The sequence below is a fragment of the Phaseolus vulgaris genome, chromosome 9 (genome assembly GCF_051622355.1).
Source record: "Phaseolus vulgaris cultivar YP4 chromosome 9, ASM5162235v1, whole genome shotgun sequence".
NCBI lineage: Eukaryota > Viridiplantae > Streptophyta > Magnoliopsida > Fabales > Fabaceae > Phaseolus > Phaseolus vulgaris.
The window spans coordinates 12,388,721-12,409,812 of NC_143506.1; the positions used below are offsets into that span (position 1 = coordinate 12,388,721).

The 21,092-nt window shown below is 35.9% G+C and overlaps 2 protein-coding genes and 1 pseudogene across 6 annotated transcripts; all 3 read left to right on the plus strand.

Annotated features, from left to right (window-relative positions):
* The first annotated feature begins 1,731 nt into the window (after positions 1 to 1,731).
* GLT1 (NADH-dependent glutamate synthase 1) lies at positions 1,732 to 13,982 on the plus strand. Of its 3 annotated transcripts, XM_068627592.2 has the most exons (22): positions 1,732 to 2,365; positions 2,450 to 2,569; positions 4,015 to 4,119; positions 4,372 to 4,524; positions 4,686 to 4,786; positions 4,880 to 4,976; positions 5,399 to 5,508; positions 5,810 to 5,913; positions 5,991 to 6,170; positions 6,264 to 6,607; positions 6,692 to 6,762; positions 6,852 to 7,321; positions 7,407 to 8,276; positions 8,478 to 8,632; positions 8,834 to 8,995; positions 9,099 to 10,700; positions 10,960 to 11,166; positions 11,256 to 11,524; positions 11,757 to 12,062; positions 12,200 to 12,467; positions 12,645 to 12,902; positions 13,373 to 13,982. In XM_068627592.2, the coding sequence occupies exons 1-22, from the start codon at positions 2,027 to 2,029 to the stop codon at positions 13,658 to 13,660; spliced, it is 6,579 nt and encodes a 2,192-aa protein (XP_068483693.2). In that variant the 5' UTR covers positions 1,732 to 2,026; the 3' UTR covers positions 13,661 to 13,982. The 3 variants fall into 3 exon arrangements, with proteins under 3 accessions (XP_068483693.2, XP_068483695.2, XP_068483694.2); XM_068627594.2 differs by lacking the exons at positions 1,732 to 2,365; positions 2,450 to 2,569; positions 4,015 to 4,119; positions 4,372 to 4,524; positions 4,686 to 4,786 and adding an exon at positions 5,040 to 5,101 and having other exon boundaries at positions 4,883 to 4,954; XM_068627593.2 differs by lacking the exons at positions 1,732 to 2,365; positions 2,450 to 2,569; positions 4,015 to 4,119; ... (1 more) ...; positions 4,686 to 4,786; positions 4,880 to 4,976 and adding an exon at positions 5,021 to 5,163.
* Positions 13,983 to 15,986: 2,004 nt separating this feature from the next.
* LOC137820827 (RING/U-box superfamily protein) lies at positions 15,987 to 18,216 on the plus strand. 2 transcript variants are annotated; one of them, XM_090295332.1, is made up of 3 exons: positions 15,987 to 16,790; positions 17,114 to 17,558; positions 18,124 to 18,216. In XM_090295332.1, coding segments are annotated over exons 1-3 (1,143 nt in total). In that variant the 5' UTR covers positions 15,987 to 16,093; the 3' UTR covers positions 18,125 to 18,216. The 2 variants fall into 2 exon arrangements, with proteins under 2 accessions (XP_090151458.1, XP_068481194.1); XM_068625093.2 differs by lacking the exon at positions 18,124 to 18,216 and having other exon boundaries at positions 17,114 to 17,739.
* Positions 17,966 to 21,032, plus strand: LOC137820828 (polynucleotide 5'-hydroxyl-kinase NOL9-like; annotated as a pseudogene). The gene is made up of 7 exons (XR_016515583.1): positions 17,966 to 18,366; positions 18,455 to 18,488; positions 19,037 to 19,205; positions 19,340 to 19,523; positions 19,634 to 19,814; positions 20,159 to 20,258; positions 20,829 to 21,032. The product of XR_016515583.1 is annotated as a polynucleotide 5'-hydroxyl-kinase NOL9-like (transcript).
* The last annotated feature ends 60 nt before the right edge of the window (positions 21,033 to 21,092 follow it).

Genomic DNA, 21,092 nt, shown 5'->3' on the forward strand with positions numbered 1-21,092 from the left:
AAATCTGGATTACTGCAACTTGTGTACGCATGGATCTCCGAGTCATCAAAAACAAATTGGATACTCGCAATGGAAAGGGAACACACGCAATAACCTCGATTTGCCGCATATATCGCCTCGTCTACTGTTTTTCTCTTTCTCTTGCTATCAAAATCTACTAATAAATTAATGAATGACGTCAACAGCAGGTGTTTTAAATTGTATACTTTCTCATTTTCTTTTCCTTTTTCGCTTTGACCAAACCACATGCAAAACCAAACCGGGTGCAGTTCAATGTTTCCTCTGTGTACAGTTGCGTCAGTCATTAACAAAACTGTGGGACCTCCAATAATTGCACCCAGTCTTCCAACTGAACCAGACCAAGCCACAATAATTATTACTTTATCCTCACATCTTTTAACTTTTATTAACAATTTTTTTCATTTTACTAATTATCATTTTTATTATAAATAAATTAACCACGCATAGCTCATGTTTCCAATAGTGTTTATAAAATATTAAATATATAAATTATGTATATACTAATTTAATAAAATTATTTTTTGTATAGCAACATTTCTGTAAATTATAATTACAATAAATACAAAATCTCTCTATACGTCTGTCTGTGTTCAATCTTTTACCATAACAATACTCGTTTTTTTTATTATTATTAATGGATATCAATTTTTATGTTGTTTCTACATAATAAACACCATTTCTCACTTTTCTATAATAAAACAAGAGGTCAAAATAGAATGCTCTAAAAATACTTTTCAAAATAAAAAGTACTAAAATGTATAATCTTTATTAGCTGTTATTTTATGGATGATAGATAACTATAAAAAAAAAGCCTTAGAATTTTTATCTCTCCCCGGATGTATTTAATTAAATTTTAAAAAAATATTAATTACATGTATATCCTCTCAAACTTTAAATACATTATATGCATAAACGACTCTTATATTAGACACTTCCTTAAGAAAAGTTATTACAATGATGGAAAAAAAAAACTAGAGTATGTGGTCAATATAGTTTACCCCACCTAATTAATATTATTTTTAATTAAAAATAGACTTTTATATCAATGATGTGAATAAGAAGTTTAAAGTAAAGGAGTGTGTAAATTGAAATTAATTTTGTAGAGATGAGATAAATGTTTTGTATAAAAATTAATTTCATTATATGTACCATGTATTATTAAAATTAAACTTTAAATATAATTAAAAATGATGTGAACAACATTTTTACAAGTAAAATTTTGAGTGTGCAGGTTTACCTTTCTCTATTTCATTAATATTTGTTCTCTTCTTTTGGAAAAGATTGACTTTGTTTCCTTCTAAGTGCTGATAAAGATTATTTTAGATATATACAAACAACAAATTCTTGTATCTTGAAAAAATATTTATAAGTTTTCCATATTGTCTTTATTTATTTCTTACATTGTAATAAATATACATACATAATTATATTCAATTTTATCTTATAATAAATAAATATAAATAATTAAAATTAAATAATAATATAAATATTTAGAATTTAACATTTAATACAGAGAAAGAGGAGATATTTTCTTTATAATATAATATAAGTATAGAGGATTTTGTTATATATATATTTTATTAAATTATAGATAGATGAGGATAAGAAGTATTAATATTTAGGAAGTAAAAGAATATAGTTGAAAAAAAGTGAAAATAGAAATTATGGAAGGAGAGAGTAATAAATAAATATCTGTGTTCGCAGTGAGTCAGTTCCTTGAATTTTTTTAGATAAAGAATGAAAAAAAACAATCACCTCACTCACTCCTTCAAACACGGACTCTCTATAAATTCAACACTTTACATCTCTGCCATTCACTGATCTCACACCAACAGTTTAGCTTGCGGCGGCGCACTCCTCTCGCTTCTCTCATTTCCATCTCAAAGCAACATCCTTCTCTCAACTCAGATCTGTTACATTTCACACTAAAAAAAATAATATAACAATCAAACAGCCACGCCTTTTCAACATCTCTTTTTTTGCATATTGACAATTTCTTGAAGATATGTCTTCATCAATCTCGTTTCCCACGGTTAGGACTCCTTCGCCACGAACTCTTCCGTGCAAAACCGAGAAATCACTCTTTAACTCTCGATGTCCGGTCAGAGTGACAAAGTTTTTGGGAACACGGTTGCGTTCGAGCGGAAAATGGCTCGGTTCCGAGCGGCTTCACGTTTGGAAATCGGAGGGGCCACTTCGTAGGCCGAAGCTCAGGGTCGTGGTTCGGTCCGGGATGTCCACCGTTCCCAAGAAACCGCTCGGACTGTACGATCCGGCCATGGACAAGGACTCCTGCGGAGTAGGATTCGTGGCCGAACTGTCCGGTGAAGGTAACAGAAACACGGTGAGTTTGACTTTGCCTTTGGCATGTGAATTTAGATATGGCCTGCTGCTGCGTTTTTGTTGTGATTAAGCGTGGGTTTTTTAGGTGACGGATGCTTTGGAGATGCTGGTGCGCATGACGCACAGAGGTGCTTGCGGTTGCGAACCCAACACTGGAGATGGAGCAGGGATCATGGTTGGTTTACCTCACCAATTTTACAAAGAGGTATTTTCTTTCATTCTATTTTTTATGGATTTTCTTACTGGTTTAAACCTATTCTATTTATTATGTTTATAAAATTTTATTATTATGAAAACGAATTTGAGTTTTCGTTGTCCAATGTTAATATATTATATTTTGGTCAGTAACAATTTTTTAAAATAATAATAATTTAGAAAAGTCTTTCCGTTTTTTAAAATAATAAAAAATATTGAAATTATAAGTTAATTTGAATATTTTTCACAAAGTTCGTATTTTAGAATTAATTTACATTGCAATTATTATTTTTAGTTTTTAACTGCCTTTTGTTTTGGAATGTAACCAACTATTTTTTATTGCTTTTTATTCGGGGAAAGTGTTTTCGGTCATGCGTTTGAAAGATTCGCCGTCGCTTTTCATCTTTTTTTTTTTAAACTTTTTTTATAGGTTAAAGTATGCTTTTCGTTTGGGGCGATTGGATTTTATTATTATTCTGCGATTATGTTAATATTTCTTTCATAAGGAGGACTGAATACACTAAATCGAATAAATATTGTTGGATTCAATGTTATCATGAGATAAAGTCCATAGAATTTCGTAGACTTTTAAAATTTGAAAATACTAAATTCAACATCATTTTGGGGTGGATTGCAGTGGAAAGAAGAGAGAAATAAAAATAACAAATAAAGAGAAAGTCAAAGATACGATTTAAAAGGACTAGAAAAAATGGTGGAATTCAGATAAGAAATTTTCTATCTGAAAGTCAATTACACCGGATTATATTTTAGCTGCAGATGAAAAAACTACTTCTGCTACATATATTTTCAAAATAGCTATCTCATATTTCTTATTTAACTTCTTTCGTAAACAAAACTGCATATAAAGAAGCACCTTCTGTCCCTTTTCTCCCAGTATTTATAATAACCTTTTAAAATTATTAATATTTTACGTAATACTATTTTCAAAATATGGGTGAATCTAAATATTAAATTATATTAACATACATGTGAATAATCTTTTTGTCTTGATTTTGGTAGGTATACGATTTTCCGATAGTATAACATTGTTACTGTCTAAATTCATATTAGTCAAATATAGTCTAGTACAAATCTTACACACGAAATAAGTGAATTAAATACCATAAGATTTTTTTGTTTTGTTTTAACTTCTGAAATCATGGAAACAAGTTCCTTCATCTTCTATTAGATCTTCATCGTGCTTTTCTAGGGCCTTTTTACTTGAGGATCAGATTAATCACTACAAGATGTTACGGGTTAAGGATAACTAAGCAGAAGTTAGATCTTAAATACATCCATAGAGGTTTTTAACTGGTTCCTCAGTCTGTAACTTCTTCAAGGAGCATGATGATGAATGGAAATATGCATAATTTTTCATTACTAAAATTTGATGGAGTGTTTTTTAACTTGTTGTCTCTTTAGGCTGAACATTCTAAGAGGTTTACTGTTTTGCAGGTTGTGGATTTTGAGCTTCCACCACCAGGAAAATATGCAATTGGCATGTTTTTCTTGCCTACATCCAACAGTCTCAGAGAGGAGAGCAAAAGTGTATTTCAAAAGGTAACTTAATTTTGGAATTTCCTTCTTTATTAACAATTTCATGCATTCTTGTTTGAGAAAAACTGTATTTAAAAAGGTATCTCCATGGCTTTTGGTATGTTATCACGCTGAAGTTGTAATTGATATAGACATGTAGTCTGCTTCACTAGTGTTTATTATTTGTGTTCTGGTATTAAAATTATTGTGATAACTGGTATATTTATTTAATATTCGTGGCATTTATTTTTAAATGTTCTGTGCCTTTGTTATCAGGTTGCCGAATCTCTGGGGCATTCTGTTCTTGGTTGGCGTTCTGTTCCCACTAATAACTCCGAATTGGGCAAATCGGCCCTGCTAACTGAACCTGTGATTGAACAAGTGTTCCTTACGCCAAGTACTCTGTCAAAAGTTGATTTAGAAAGACAGGTATTTCTTGATATGACTTCTACTTTAAAATTTAATATTTAACTGAACCTGAGTACCTTTGGAATAACATGCTAGCAAAATTCTTGGGTTAAGAGGGAAAAGTGAGAATCTTATTTTTTTGTTCTACCATGGTTAATGGATAATTCGTTTCTTTCACGCAGATGTATATATTAAGGAAGTTGTGCATGGTTGCTATAACATCTACATTGAACCTCCATAATGATGGCACTACAGATTTCTACATCTGTTCTCTCTCATCAAGGTAGTTTGTTAAGAGGGGAAACTTTTTCTTTTTGAGAACTAAATTATGGTTACCCTCAACGTCTAATCATTTTGCATTGTCCAATTTGTACAGGACTGTTGTTTACAAAGGTCAGCTAACACCAGCTCAGTTGAAGGATTACTATTTTGCAGACCTTGGCAATGAAAGGTTTACGAGCTACATGGCCCTGGTAAATCTATTATCCATTAACTTCTCTTCTTTCTCCACTAACTTTATATACTCCAACAAACAGCATGGGGAACAACCAGTAACTGAAGAGATGCAAGGTTGGGGAATGACTTCTGAGGCATTGAGGTTTGAATGATCTCTTAAGTTCTTCCGCTTCCTTGATTAAAGTTTGAATTTGGATGCAATGGGTGAGTTGGTATAAGACAGTTCATTATGAGGATAATCATGTTTACAGAAATTTCTGCTGATGTTCTCTGTTTACTTGGCCTGGAAGACAATTTCGTCATATCGGTGGAGGGAAAAAATCATTTTGGTGAAAATGGAATAGGATTTCTGGAATTTCTACTGGAAATTCAGTATATTTTTATTCATGTAATAAGAAATAGCCATAAATACTGACAACTTGGCATACATGATGTGCAGGTGCATTCTCGATTTTCAACGAATACTTTTCCTAGTTGGGATCGTGCTCAACCTATGCGTGTATTGGGGCACAACGGAGAAATCAACACACTTAGAGGAAATGTAAACTGGTAGGTCTGGTATAGGTATTGTTATACTGTAGGTTAAGAACTAGAAGAATGAATATAATACTGTACTGCAAATTTAAGTTGTTGTATAATTAATATCCCGGTGCAGTTGGCATGGATGAATTGGAGAGTTAATTCATTATTATTTTTCTTTATTTGTTAAGTAATGGTTACCATGTTCCCGTAAATTTTTCAAGTTTGATGTTAGTTGATTTTGAACTACGTGTAACAAGTTTGTGTTGGATACCACTCGTTGCATTTAAAGTGAAGGAATATATATGACCTAATAACTTATATTTTATAGGATGAAGGCACGTGAAGGCCTGCTTAAGTGCAAGGAGCTTGGTCTATCGGAGAATGAGTTAAAGAAGCTTTTGCCTATTGTGGATGCAAATTCATCTGATTCAGGTTATCTGAATTTATTTTTGTTTGCCACAGGTATGTTCATCATAACTTTATATACTAATATTGTTTTTCTTCCGCAGGAGCTTTTGATGGTGTCCTTGAGTTTTTGATTCAGTCTGGAAAAAGTCTTCCCGAAGCTGTAATGATGATGATTCCTGAAGCATGGCAGAATGACAAGAACATGGATCCTCAGCGTAAAGCATTTTATGAATACTTCTCGGCTCTAATGGAGCCATGGGATGGGCCAGCTCTTATAGCATGTGAAGTTCCTGGACTGATTATTACTTACTTCTTCTGTAACACGCCCTTTTCTTCTGGATTCTTAATTTGGTATTGACTCAATATTATTGCAGTTACTGATGGTCACTATCTTGGAGCAACCTTGGACAGGAATGGGCTGCGACCAGGCCGCTTTTATGTAACCCACAGCGGACGAGTTGTAATGGCTAGTGAAGTTGGGGTTGTAGACATTCCTCTTGAAGACGTGAGTAGAAAAGGAAGACTAAATCCGGGCATGATGCTTTTGGTGGATTTTGAGAAGCATATTGTTGTAAATGATGATGCCTTGAAAGAACAGTATTCATTAGCAAGGCCGTATGCGGAATGGCTCAAGGAGCAGAAGTTAGAACTCAAAGACATAGTTGATTCTGTTCAGCAATCTGAAAGAATGCCACCAACCATAGCAGGAGTAGTGCCAGTAAGTATAAAATAAAAATCCGTGTGAACTTTGCATGAATTTGTAGTTGGCAAATCTCACTGTTACATTTTCCACGAGTTACAGGCATATGGTGATGATGTGGATATGGAAAATATGGGAATTCATGGTTTATTGGCTCCACTAAAAGCTTTTGGGTATGTAATATCCAACATGAATATTTTCTTTACTTTATCTGTTGTATTTTCAAAAGGATATGTTTATATAGTCTGCTTTATTCAAACAGATATACTGTTGAATCCTTGGAAATGTTATTACTTCCCATGGCAAAAGATGCTACAGAAGCCCTTGGGTCAATGGGAAATGACACTCCGTTAGCAGTCATGTCTAATCGAGAAAAACTCACTTTTGAATATTTCAAGCAAATGTTTGCTCAAGTGACAAATCCACCTATTGATCCTATTCGGGAGAAAATAGTCACTTCCATGGAATGTATGGTTGGTCCAGAAGGTGACTTGACAGAAATCACCGAGGCACAATGCCACCGTCTTTCCCTAAAAGGCCCCCTTTTATCCATTGAAGAAATGGAAGCCATAAAAAAAATGAATCATAGGGGATGGCAGAGCAAAGTTATAGATATAACATACTCAAAGGGTCGTGGTAAGAAAGGGTTGGAGGAAGCCTTGGACAGGATATGTGCAGAAGCACATGATGCAATTGGTGATGGCTACACTACCCTTGTGCTGTCTGATAGAGGTATTATATTATCCTTGAATTGTGTATATACTGTATGCACTGCGCTTCCATCTGATCGATTTGTATCTCATATTGCCTCTTGTAGCCTTCTCAAGGAAACGTGTTGCGGTGAGCTCCTTACTTGCTGTCGGTGCTGTTCATCAACATCTAGTGAAAACACTTGAGCGTACTAGAGTTGCATTAGTAATAGAATCTGCCGAGCCACGAGAAGTACACCATTTCTCCACACTTGTTGGCTTCGGTGCTGATGCTGTATGTCCATATTTGGCTGTAGAGGCAATTTGGCGATTACAGGTTGATGGAAAGATCCCACCAAAAGCAAGTGGGGAATTCTACTCAAAAGATGAGCTGATTAAGAAGTACTTCAAAGCAAGCAACTATGGAATGATGAAAGTGCTTGCGAAGATGGGAATATCTACTTTGGCTTCTTACAAAGGTGCTCAGATTTTTGAAGCTCTTGGTCTTTCATCAGAAGTGATTGAAAGGTGCTTTGCTGGAACCCCAAGTCGAGTCGAGGGCGCAACATTTGAGATGCTTGCTCGTGATGCTCTTCAATTGCACGAGTTAGCCTTTCCTTCTCGGGTTTTCTCTCCGGGAAGTGCTGAAGCAATTGCATTGCCAAACCCTGGGGATTATCATTGGAGAAAAGGTGGTGAAATTCACCTGAATGATCCACTTGCCATTTCAAAGCTTCAAGAAGCTGCGAGAACTAACAGCGTAGATGCCTATAAACAGTACTCTAAGCTCATTCACGAGTTAAACAAAGCTTGCAACTTGCGGGGACTTCTGAAATTTAAAGAAGCAGCAGTGAAAGTTCCCCTAGACGAAGTAGAACCTGCCAGTGAGATAGTTAAGCGGTTTTGCACCGGGGCTATGAGTTATGGATCAATATCATTGGAGGCACACACAGCATTGGCAACTGCTATGAATAAGATGGGAGGGAAATCCAACACAGGTTTGCTTTTAAAGAAAATATAGCTTTATGTTACAGGAAAAACTGTCAAGTTTCTTTTCGGGTGGGTGTGTTGTGTATGGAAATGCTTTTTGGGACGATTTGTACTTGAAAAAATCTCTTTTTCTCGTAGTTTAATTTTTCTACATCAGTCTCCTAATTTTTCTTCTTATTCTTATGACTTTTGTTAACTTTTTTTCAAAGGTGAGGGAGGTGAGCAGCCATCTCGTATGGAGCCTCTTTCTGATGGCTCAATGAACCCTAAAAGGAGTGCTATCAAGCAGGTTGCAAGTGGGAGATTTGGAGTTACAAGTTACTATCTTACAAATGCCGATGAATTGCAGATAAAGATGGCCCAGGTAAATTTCAAAAATACCACATTTGGATTTGATGTTCTCTTTAATTTCCTGATACAGTAAACAAAATCATCAGACGGTCTCTTACGTCTGAGTGGTCCTTTACGTATATTTGATTTATTCACTTGACCCTCGGGAAGGTTGAATTTTGTCATTGAACGTAGAATACTAGAATTGTACTAGTTTAACCTATGTTTTCCACAGGGAGCAAAACCTGGTGAAGGTGGTGAACTTCCTGGCCACAAGGTTGTAGGAGACATTGCTGTCACAAGGAATTCAACTCCTGGTGTTGGACTTATCAGCCCACCTCCTCACCATGATATTTACTCCATTGAAGATCTTGCCCAATTAATTCATGATCTAAAGGTTCATATCTGGCTTCAATCCTTTTTACTACATTGGATGCTTTTGGTTGGATTTCGTTGTCTTGGGTGTTCATCCTCCTTAATCCCTTTTCTGTTACATGTAGAATGCGAACCCTGCTGCTCGAATTAGTGTGAAGTTGGTATCTGAAGCTGGAGTTGGTGTAGTTGCCAGTGGAGTTGTTAAAGGCCATGCTGATCATATCTTGATCTCTGGCCATGATGGAGGTACAGGAGCATCCAGATGGACTGGCATAAAGAATGCTGGTCTCCCTTGGGAACTTGGCTTGGCTGAGACCCATCAAACTTTGGTGGCTAATGACCTTCGGGGTCGCACAGTTCTCCAAACTGACGGGCAACTTAAAACAGGAAGAGATGTGGCCATAGCCACACTTCTTGGTGCAGAAGAATTTGGTTTCAGCACAGCTCCACTCATTACTCTTGGCTGCATAATGATGCGCAAGTGTCACAAGAATACCTGCCCTGTTGGCATTGCTACGCAAGATCCAGTACTGAGAGAGAAGTTTGCTGGAGAACCTGAACACGTCATTAACTTTTTTTTCATGATAGCGGAAGAAATGAGAGAAATTATGTCCCAGATTGGGTTTCGTACTGTCAAAGAGATGGTTGGTCGTTCAGACATGCTCGAAGTTGATAAAGAAGTCATTAAAAGCAATGAGAAACTTGAGAACATTGACCTCTCTTTATTGCTTAGACCTGCAGCTGAACTGCGACCAGAAGCTGCTCAATACTGTGTTGAAAAACAAGATCATGGTTTGGACATGGCCTTGGATAATAAACTTATAGCTCTGTCCAAAGCTGCTTTGGAAAAGGGTCTACAAGTATACATTGAAAGTCCAATCCTCAATGTAAACCGTGCGGTGGGGACTATGCTAAGCCATGAGGTTACTAAAAGGTACCACTTAAATGGTCTTCCAACTGATACTATTCACATCAGATTTAAGGGCAGTGCAGGCCAAAGCTTTGGTGCATTCCTCTGTCATGGCATCACTTTGGAACTTGAAGGTGATGGCAATGACTATGTTGGTAAAGGATTGTCTGGTGGCAAGATTGTAGTTTATCCTTCAAAGGTGAGTACCTTTGACCCTAAGCAGAATATTGTAATTGGTAACGTGGCTCTGTATGGGGCCACATCTGGTGAGGCATATTTCAATGGTATGGCAGCTGAAAGATTCTGTGTGCGTAATTCTGGGGTTAAGGCAGTAGTGGAAGGTGTTGGTGATCATGGATGTGAGTACATGACTGGTGGGATAGTTGTTGTGCTTGGAAACACAGGCAGAAATTTTGCTGCAGGTATGAGCGGTGGGATTGCTTATGTTCTTGATATAGATGGAGGGTTCCCATCTCGGTGCAACCGTGAGCTTGTAGATCTGGATAAGATTGAGGAGGAAGATGATATTGCTACTCTAAAAATGTTGATCCAACAGCATCAGCGCCACACAAATAGTGTGCTTGCCAGTGAAGTGCTTGCTGACTTTGATAGTATTCTTCCAAAATTTATCAAGGTTTTCCCCAGGGAGTATAAACGAGTTTTGGCAAGTATGAAATTGAAGGAAGCCTCCAAAGATGCCGCAGAGTCTGCTTCTAAACATGGAGAGGAGCAAGTTGAAATGGAATTGGTGGAGAAAGACGCTTTTAAAGAACTCAAGGAACTGGCTACTGCATCACCGAATGGGAAGCCTAATGAGGTAATGGTAACTTTTTTCTAAGATGGGATCCACTTACACCAGATGTAACTCTTGGCATACTTACATCTTGAACTAAATTAAATCTTCTATAATAACTTATATGATTGTTAAATTTTATTAGTCCAACTTGCGAAGTAAAACTTATCATATGAAATAAATCATTTCTACAAAATTTCGTATAATTTAAAACTGGTTGATACTGGATTACTCATATTTTTAGTTAGCTGATGTCTTTTGATATGTCCCGACGATTGAACAGGCTGAATCTTCCAAGAGGCCTAGCCAAGTAATTGATCCTGTTAAACATAGAGGTTTTGTTGCTTATGAGAGGGAAGGTGTTCAGTACAGGGATCCCAATGTTCGATTGAATGATTGGAAGGAAGTGATGAAGGAAACACAACCTGGTCCACTTTTGAAAACCCAATCAGCCCGTTGCATGGACTGTGGTACTCCTTTCTGTCATCAGGTGTGGATTGCCACTTCCATGAAATTCTTTCTTTTGTGACTTCCAATTTTCACGTTCATCATTTAGACTAAAGATACTTAAACTTGCAGGAAAACTCTGGTTGTCCTCTTGGAAATAAAATACCAGAATTTAATGAGTTAGTATACCAAAATAGGTGGCGTGAAGCACTGGAGAGGCTTCTTGAGACAAATAACTTTCCAGAGTTTACTGGTAGGGTATGCCCAGCTCCTTGTGAAGGTTCTTGTGTCCTTGGTATTATTGAGAATCCAGTATCCATTAAAAGCATAGAATCTGCCATCATAGACAAAGCTTTTGAGGAGGGTTGGATGGTGCCACGACCTCCAGTGAATAGAACTGGGTACGCACTTTTTTCCTTCTAATTGACATCTCTTGAGTTTTATTTCCGTTATTTCTGATGTTGTTTTTCAATTAAATAGGTGTAAATGTACAATCCACAACATGGTGTCTTGTAACTTTCAGTTATTATACTGTTTGGCTTTGTTGTAGTTATTGTTATTAAACTGGTCAGTTAGGGTTTATTGCAATTATCAAGGTAATAGTTCCATTAGTTAATATCTTAATTAATACAGGAAAAGAGTGGCCATTGTTGGAAGTGGACCATCTGGCCTGGCAGCTGCTGATCAACTGAATAAAATGGGCCATACAGTAACAGTGTATGAAAGAGCTGATAGGGTTGGAGGGCTTATGATGTACGGGGTTCCCAACATGAAAGCAGACAAAGAGAATATAGTTCAACGGCGGGTTAACCTTATGGCAGAGGAGGGGATTAACTTTGTCGTGAATGCTAGTGTCGGGCATGATCCTTTATACTCTCTTGATAGGCTTCGAGAGGAAAATGATGCTGTTGTCTTAGCTGTAGGAGCCACAAAACCAAGGTGAGATATAATGCAGGAGTCCTATATATTATATTTGTCTGTAGTTTGAGTTCAATTTTGGTTGGAATGAATGTATATTAGAAAAAAATTGTTGTCTGTTAAGAGATCCTTCAAAGGAAGTTTTAATTTCAATGCAGGGATCTTCCAGCCCCTGGACGGGAGCTGTCTGGAATTCATTTTGCCATGGAGTTTCTGCATGCAAACACGAAAAGCTTGCTTGATAGCAATCTCCATGATGGTAACTTTATTTCTGCCAAGGGAAAGAAAGTCGTGGTCATTGGTGGGGGTGACACGGGCACAGATTGCATAGGGACATCAATTCGGCATGGGTGTAGTAGCATTGTAAATCTGGAACTTCTCCCTGAGCCACCACAAACTAGGGCCCCAGGCAACCCTTGGCCACAGGTTAGATCAATGTGAAATTGAAGTTCTGTTTATTTTTTCAGCCCATTTGTCAATACTGAAATTGGACATATCGCTTGACATTACTAGGACCATTCACTAAAATGAGCCTTTAAAAGTTAAAGGACTCGTTTAAATGTGCACATGACTTTTTTTTAACGAAGTGTTTCTGGAATACAGTGGCCTCGTATATACCGAGTAGACTATGGGCACCAAGAAAGTGCAGCAAAATTTGGGAAAGATCCAAGATCTTATGAGGTATTGACTAAGCGGTTTGTGGGAGATGAAAATGGAGTAGTGAAGGGACTTGAAATTGTACGTGTTCGCTGGGAGAAGGATGCAACTGGGAGGTTTCAATTTAAGGAAATTGAGGGCAGTGAGGAGATTATTGAGGCTGACCTAATTTTGCTGGCTATGGGATTCCTTGGCCCTGAACCTGTGAGTATTCATAATAGCTTCATCTGGTCATGATAGTTCCCGGAAAGTTGTCTCATACATGTTAGACACTTCTTATTAGGTTTCAAATAAAAAATTACTTTATGTTGCCTTGGACACTTCGAACCAACACTTTCATAGACACATTATTAAAAACAAATATTTATCTTTTAACTTTGAAAAAAATCAGTTCAAACTATATATTTTTTTTAATTATTCCTAACCTTTTTTTTCTATACTTGATATCATAAAAAGACAGAAAAAAAAGGTTTTAAAAGGTGAATATATCATTAATTTTAATAATCGTTATTTAACTCATTTCATTTTATTAGAGTTTTTATACATATTTCATAGATTGTTAGAGGCCATATTTCATTGATTGTGATTTTAACTTGGAAAGTTACATGCCTTCTTACACGTTATGTGCATTATAAAGTTGCTAATCACTGATTTTTGTGGTCTGGGTATGGCAGACAATTGCAGAGAAGTTGGGTATGGAGAGAGACAATAGGTCAAACTTCAAGGCCGAGTACGGTCGCTTCTCAACGAGTGTGAGTGGGGTGTTTGCAGCAGGAGATTGTCGACGTGGTCAGTCCCTTGTGGTATGGGCAATTTCAGAGGGGCGACAAGCTGCGGCACAAGTTGACAATTACCTATCAAATGAAGATATAGAGCACATTGCTGGGAATCCAGACGAACTTATCAAGCACCAGCAGGACCTAACTAAGAGGGGCACCGTTGCAGTGGCAAATACACAGTGATAACTTAGGAGACTTCTGTCATTTTTCGTTTCTTACTGTTTTAATTGAATAATAGAAGATGGCTCCAAGGTTCTGCCCCAAATTTTCATTTTGTTGTTGTCCCATATAAAATAGAAGGGGACACAATAAAGAAGCGATTTAAATTAGTACCTAGAAAATTAGAAATGTCTTTTTTAATTCATAGCAGAGGCTACGTGCTGGAAAGGTTGGTTCTTTCTTAGTTAACTGTTGCATTATGTGGAATGAAATGTACAGTTTGGTAATTAGTGATTTACATTATTGTTTCCAATTTAAATTACTTTGAATGAGTAGAGTTCTTGAATATGCGAGCGTCTGCTTCTCATCTCATCTCACTGATTTTTCCATAGCCAAATGCTGATTGCAATGTTATTCGCTGCTGAAAATTCTCAAACAGATAACAAGAGAATTGTCAAATTGTTAAAACCCTGAAAGTAGAATAAACTGAAAAATATAACCAAAATTAAAATGAGTTGTTTAAATTATGAAAATTGATGCCTACAGGGAAATCTCAAAAGATTTATAAATGAATTACTAAATGGAGAGACAACCTCAAGGAATTGATTAATGATAAACACACCATTAATACCTTGTTTGCCTTTGGAAGAGTTTTTGTTTGGATCGGTGGTGCAGTTATGTATGAAAGAGTTTTCTTTTCTTTTTTACAATGCTAGCTGCAGAAGAATCTTGCTGTGAAGTTTGCTCTTGTGCCCTGAACGAAATGAACGGAGAGAAGTGGTGCATGGTGTAGAATTGATTTTACAGGAAAGGTTGATTTAAAATAATCAATTTTGGGACTTTTAAAAGTAGGACGAGAATCAATTCTATGGGTTTTAAAGTTACGACGAGAATTGATTTTGTTGCTTTCAGAGATGGGACGAAAATCGATTCTCCTTTATATGGAAAAAGTACTGGAAATGATTTAGGGTTTAGGGTTTATTATGTTTTTTTTTTCAAATTGAATCTTGGCTCATCTTTAATCTGGTTGGTTCAGTTCATCACACAATTTCTTCTTCTTCCTATTCTCACGTGCCTTCACCCGTAAGTTTTTAATATTTTTTTTCTATTTAGAGTTTTTTTTATTAAATGTGGTTACTATTTTTTTTATGTTTACTATTTTTATTTTTAATAAATATATTTATATTCTTTCATATGTAATTATTGTTTATGTGATTATTGTTTAGTTTATACAGTTTTTTATTTTTTTAAAATGTATTTACTTTTCTTTATATTATTATTATTATGTATTTATTGGTTTTACCGTTTTTTTATATAAAAAGCTTTCATCTTAGGCATCACTATGCTATTTGACATCTCAGTTAGACAGATACCTCAAGTGACAACAATCATTTACCATCACATGAAAATAATATTATTAAAAAAAAAAAGAGAGAAAATACAAAAATATGGGGACTATACCAAAACTTATATGTTAACAAAAACGATACATATGTAGACTATACCTATTAATAAAGAATTTTAATAACATACTAGATGGAAGTCTATTATACCAATGAAATAATTATCTATGAATAAATCCTAAATTATCCAACTTATCGGTACACACATTCCCTTCACGAAAAATATAAGTAACCCTAAACTTGATTTTTCCATAGTAATTAAGACAGCTATTTCATGGATTACGAAGCATTCAAGGAACATTTGTCCTAGCAGTAAACACAGCACAAACCAAGGTAGAGTCACATTCCAATCAGACATTAGTAAGACTCAACTTTTGAGTTTCCTCCAAAGCATATACAACTTCATAAAATTTAACAACCAAAGCAGTCTGAACATCAAGAAACGCAGAGAAAGCTCAAATAAACTTCCTCATACTCCAACGGAAAATACTTCCACAAGCGACAAGACCTGGATAACATCTAGCAGCCCCATCATTGTTAATTTTAACCCAACCTGATGAAAGAAACTCCATCTAACAGAAAGAGGACAGAACTTTACTAGTACGAGTGTTAATACAAAAAAAACTTGAGCACATTGAAATCAAACATATCATTCTTCATTGAAGCTTTAGACGAATTATCCACTGGACAAGTTAAATTTTTAATAACCAAAATAGTCCTAAAAATCTCAATTTTATCCTAAAAACAAGCATAATTTCTCATTCGTCCTATCATCCAAATAGGAAAAATTGGTTTTTGGAGCTTTTATTATGTTTACTTTTTGGGTGTTTTCAATTGCTTCTTCAAGCAAATAATAATTTAATTGAGCAATGATATGACGTACAATAAAAGCTATCCCCAATACCAATACGTTATCTATACTAATTGTTAGGGTAACCAATGGAAGCAAAGTAATTGAAGTTTTATTGGCATATATAATATATATAAATATGATTATGTGAATATTTAACCGTGGAACACCACACAGAACATTTCATCCAAACCTCAAGTCAACATGAAAATCCCCAATCCTATACTCACTTTCTTCATCCTCTTCAACCCTCTCGTAGTTGTGGCAATCATAGAAACATGTTCAGACAGCATCTGTGAAGGTGGTGAACCACTAATCCGATTCCCCTTCCTCATAAAAGGAAAACACGCAGAACCATGCGGATATCCAGGCTTCATAGTCTCCTGCACCCAGAACCAGAACGCCCAAACACTCCTCAACCTACCAAATTGGGGCCCACTCAAAATCCAAACTATAAACTACGCCGCGCAGCAACTCTGGGTCAACGATCCCAACAACTGCCTCCCCAAACACCTCCTCTCTCTCAATCTCTCCACCTCTCCCTTCCGCGCCGTTTACCACCAGCAGTTCACCTTCTTCAACTGCTCCGCCAATTTGGACAACCTCGTTCATCGATACCGTCCCATAGGTTGTCTCAGCGATTCTCCCAACTACGTCGTTTTCGCAACACCTTCTACTACTGTGGTTCGCCACTTATCTTCTCTGTGTCATCTAGTGGCGAGGGTGAACGTGCCTGTGCAGTCACCGTTTTACGATCAAGTCAAGTCCTCGGAACTCGGCGAGGATCTGCGCTTGTCGTGGGACTCGCCGGCGTGCGGGAGGTGCGAGTCCCGCGGTGGCCGGTGCGGCTTCAAGAGTGACGACACTTTTGAGCTTGACTGCTCTGGTATCCCTTCGAAAGGTAGCTCCCACACCAATGCATAGCCCAAAAGTTTTTGCAAATTTATTCCGAGTAAAATAAAAAAATATGTATTTTATGCACGTGTAAATTTTAAATATATATTAAATACTTGTTTATAATTTTTTATATTATTTAGATTTTGTCAGTAGTAATGAGAAATGAAAAAGTTTTCAGAAGACAACAATTCTAATACCGAAATTTATAATTAAAATATTTTGAATTAATTGTATAATTGATATTGTATTAAGAACGTCGTTTATGTAAGTCTGTTATATCTGGTATTATTACTAATGAATACTTAAAAATTATATTTAACACTGCAGGGATTTCCCGTGGTGGCCGTTACGCCATAGCCATATGCATAGGGGTACCAGCTATGTTATGCTCCTTTGGAGTATTGAGTTGCATCTGCAGGTGGCTGAAAGTGGGGAACCACGATGGACCTTGGGCTCACGAAAGTGTGGCAGATTTTGAGGCTCTTGTGGGCTCACGGCCCACAACAGTGTTGGGCCTGGACAGACCAACAATCGAATCGTACCCAAAAATAGTTATAGGTGAGAACAGACGGTTACCTAAGAAGGGTGAGAAAAGATGCTCAATATGTCTCTCAGAGTACATGCCAAAGGAGACAGTGAAAAGCATACCTGAATGTGGACACTGCTTTCATGCACAATGCATCGATGAATGGCTTCCACTGAACGCCTCCTGCCCAATTTGCAGAACTTCTCCCCAAAAGTTTCCACAACCGCGTGCTCGATCATCACCATAGTACACTAATACTTCCACCTTTTACATATCTCCATATCTATCTACCAATCATCATGTTTCCATCAAATATAATTCATCTTTCTTTTATTCATAGTGTGAATTTTTTTTTTTTTTCAAATATAGCCGCTGTATTTCGCTAGCCTAAAGATGTTCAGAATCAATCAAATGTTAATTTTTTTTTTCTTAAAATATGGCATTGCTTCTTTTTTCTTTTAATGCACAACTTTGGAGAATCCTTTTTGGCATGGAATGGAATTAGTGTTTGACACAAGTTATAGGATAGGATAACATACCGGAACTAATTTTTCTTTTCCTCTTTTTCTTTCAAAGAAGAGCATAAATAACTACTTTTTTTGTCTCCCTTTCTTTTGAATGAAGGTTATGAATCAAAGTCATTAATAAGTAAGTAGTAAATGGGACATAAATAATTATACAATTTGCTATCTTCATTTATACAATAATTTACAATTTGCATAACTCACGGGCAAAGAAGAAACTGCCTAATCAATCAAAAGCTTTCTTGCAACTTTACAGAGAGAAAGTGATGGATTCTTCTCCTTCACAGGGCATATGTATTCCAGAGCAATGGTCAGAGGCTGCAGATTCCAATTGCTTACAGTTCAACACCTCTTATTGTTTTTATATGTGGTGCCAAAAATTGTGGGAAGACAACTTTTTTCCCGCTATCTTTTAAATATCCTCTTGCACAAATACGCCGAAGTAGCTTATTTTGATACTGATGTTGGCCAACCAGAGTTTACTCCTCCTGCTTTTTTGTCACTAACTGTTGTTCATAAAGTAACTCCAGGTTGGTTTGTGAATCCCTGTCTTAATTTTTGCAAAAAAGTATTTTATAATTTATTTCAAAATTATTCATTTTTTTAAAATTATTTTAGATTTGACAGTTCCATGCCTGAAAACACCAGAGAGGTACGGTGCTATCTCATCTCTATAATTTGGGAGCTGAAACTGTGTTTGTTTAATTTTTCTTATCTTGCTTTGAATCTTTTGTAACATTTGACAAGGCTGCTGATTTGTGACAGCATTAACATCTGTTCATTAGTCATGTGAATTTTTGGCATGTTGTATTCTCCAATTGTCAGTTAGGTCAAGATGATTGCTACCTATGTGTATTTCATGCTTCTGGATTAAGTAGAAACCATCTTGACATCAGATCACTGTTATACAAAAATAGAAATAATACTATACATTGACATTTTTCATATGATTTTGTTCTGTACATGGTTGTTCCTTTTTCTTAAGATGCATGCTGTAGAAGTTATTGTTCTGTGCCTCTCTTTTTGGGGAATGTAGTGGTTGGGATATGGGTCTCTTTTCTGATTGCTATGAAATTTTTTGTATAACATTTTGTGCCTTGAATCTTTGTATTCCAATCTGTATCTGTTAGCCCATTCGTGTATTACATGATTAAACATGTGATGGACTTCCTTCGTTATCTGTCATTTTTTTTGTAACAGGTGTCTTTTCTTTGGTGACGTTTCTTCTAAAAGAGATCCATCAACATACTTAAGTTATGTATTTGCCATTTCTGATTATTACCAAAAGGAGTATTGCATCTCTGAGAAAGGAGAAATCCTTGTAATGTCAAGTTGCCTCTTATTGTGAATACTTCTGGCTGGGTGAAAGGTAAGCTCACTTTTTTCAGCTGCAATTCTGATTCTTTTTTATCCTGCATCTGTATTTGAAACTATTTCTTTCATAGGATTGTAGCGATATATCATCTGTTCTTGTTCCATGGTTTCTTTTTTCTGACATTTCAGGTGTTGGTTATGATGTATTAGTGGACATGTTGAAATATATTTCTCCAACACATGTAGTTAAGATAAACATATCCAGTGAAAATAAGAATCTGCCTGCTGGAGAATTCTGGTTAGATGAAGAATGTGATGGAACAATTAACCTAATTGAGATAAATTCAGCTCGTCAGGATTCATCAAATAGATAGTAAGTTCAAATTTGATAAAATTTGTTATCAATTGCAGCTGCTTGTTTGGCCCTTTTATTACCATCTTTATGTTTCAGGTAACATATAATATCCTTGTTTGTTTTCCCAGGGTACTTTTTCAGAAGGATGCACGTCCCCTACGTGATTTACGAATAATGGCTTATTTCAGACAGTGCTTTTCTAGTGATTCAAATCTTTCAACGATTAAGGAACTTGCACATGCCTTGACCTCTCACTGTCCTTATGAAGTTCCCATTGCAAGTGTAAAGATTCGGCTTCTTCATTGTGAGGTTGGCTTAAATTTTGCTTGCTACTTGTTCTCTGAATGAGTCACTCCACACCTCAGTATCCTCAGTATGGTTGCTACCTTGTTACTGGTGATTTAGAAGTTAATGTTGCTTGCATCTAACTCTTCACCGACACCACAACAGTGGAGTCTTGTGACTGAGTTGCCCTTCATGAGTTTGGTTTTGATGCATTTGGTCCATTTTTTTTATTTCTTATCCAACTTGATTTTCAAATCTTATTGTTGTTTTCTTGTTAGGAATTTCAATAATATTTCATTTCATCTATCTATTTATTTATATAAAGGTAAGTATAACATTTTTGTAATGATCTCCCGGTATCTTTGTAGGTCCCAAGCTCTGAAATGTTCTTCAGTTTGAATGCTACTATCGTTGGCTTAGCTGTTGATTCTGAAGAACCAGAAAATTTACCTTGGTGTTTTGGTCTTGGTAGGTCATTTGACTAACTTCTGAATTTGAAATGTTTCATCATGTTCTGTTCTGAAACCGAGAATCATTTTTACTGAAAACTTCTGCAAAATTGAAATTTTAGATTAAAAAGCTATTACGGTTGCAATAGTATTGCAAACTACCTGAAAATACCCATTCTATGTTTTCAAGTCTTGAAAACATCTAATGCCTTGTAAACAAAATGGAAGCTATAATGCTTTTTAAAAGAAATTATATTATTGAACTTATCTAGTTTCAAATTTTGCACGACAAAAATACTGTGAGCTAATGTGCATTTGTGAGTTAGCTTATCTTGTACGTCTGTCTATTAGTTGTAAGAAGTTTACCAGTGTCTCTTAGCTTTGCATTGACATCTCAAATGTAGTATATCTTAAGAGATCTCTACCTATTTAGGCTATCATGCTTCCACAGATGTTGAAGAGAAAGAATAAAACAAGAGTATGATGGTAACAAATTAAAAAGCTATTGTTCTAATCGAGTAGTTGTTATGCATTTTGATAATTCTAAGCATATTCATATTTTAACACATCTTGATTTCTTATGTTTCAGGGATTGTGAGGGGCATTGACACAGTAAAAGGTGTGCTCTATGTCATTACTCCGGTGCCACATAGTTCCTTGGAAAAAGTCAACCTCTTGCTACAGGGTTATATCCAAATTCCCTCTTGTTTGTTACAGGCAAGATGTTGTTTTACATTTTTTTGCTTTCTCATAATCTTATAGAAATGAAAGATAATATGTTGAAGTTTAGTCAGTCTGCTTCCTTTTTGTTGTATAAGCCTTTTTTACTAGTTGCTAGAATGTGTTTAGTTAA

Coding starts and splice junctions, on each gene's coding strand:
- GLT1 (XM_068627592.2), top strand. CDS start 2,027: ATGTCTTCATCAATCTCGTTTCCCACGGTTAGGACTCCTTCGCCACGA. Junction 4,120..4,371: donor GCAAAAGTGTATTTCAAAAG/GTAACTTAATTT, acceptor CTTTGTTATCAG/GTTGCCGAATCTCTGGGGCA. Junction 4,787..4,879: donor ATCTGTTCTCTCTCATCAAG/GTAGTTTGTTAA, acceptor CAATTTGTACAG/GACTGTTGTTTACAAAGGTC.
- LOC137820827 (XM_090295332.1), top strand. CDS start 16,094: ATGAAAATCCCCAATCCTATACTCACTTTCTTCATCCTCTTCAACCCT. Junction 16,791..17,113: donor CTCTGGTATCCCTTCGAAAG/GTAGCTCCCACA, acceptor TTAACACTGCAG/GGATTTCCCGTGGTGGCCGT.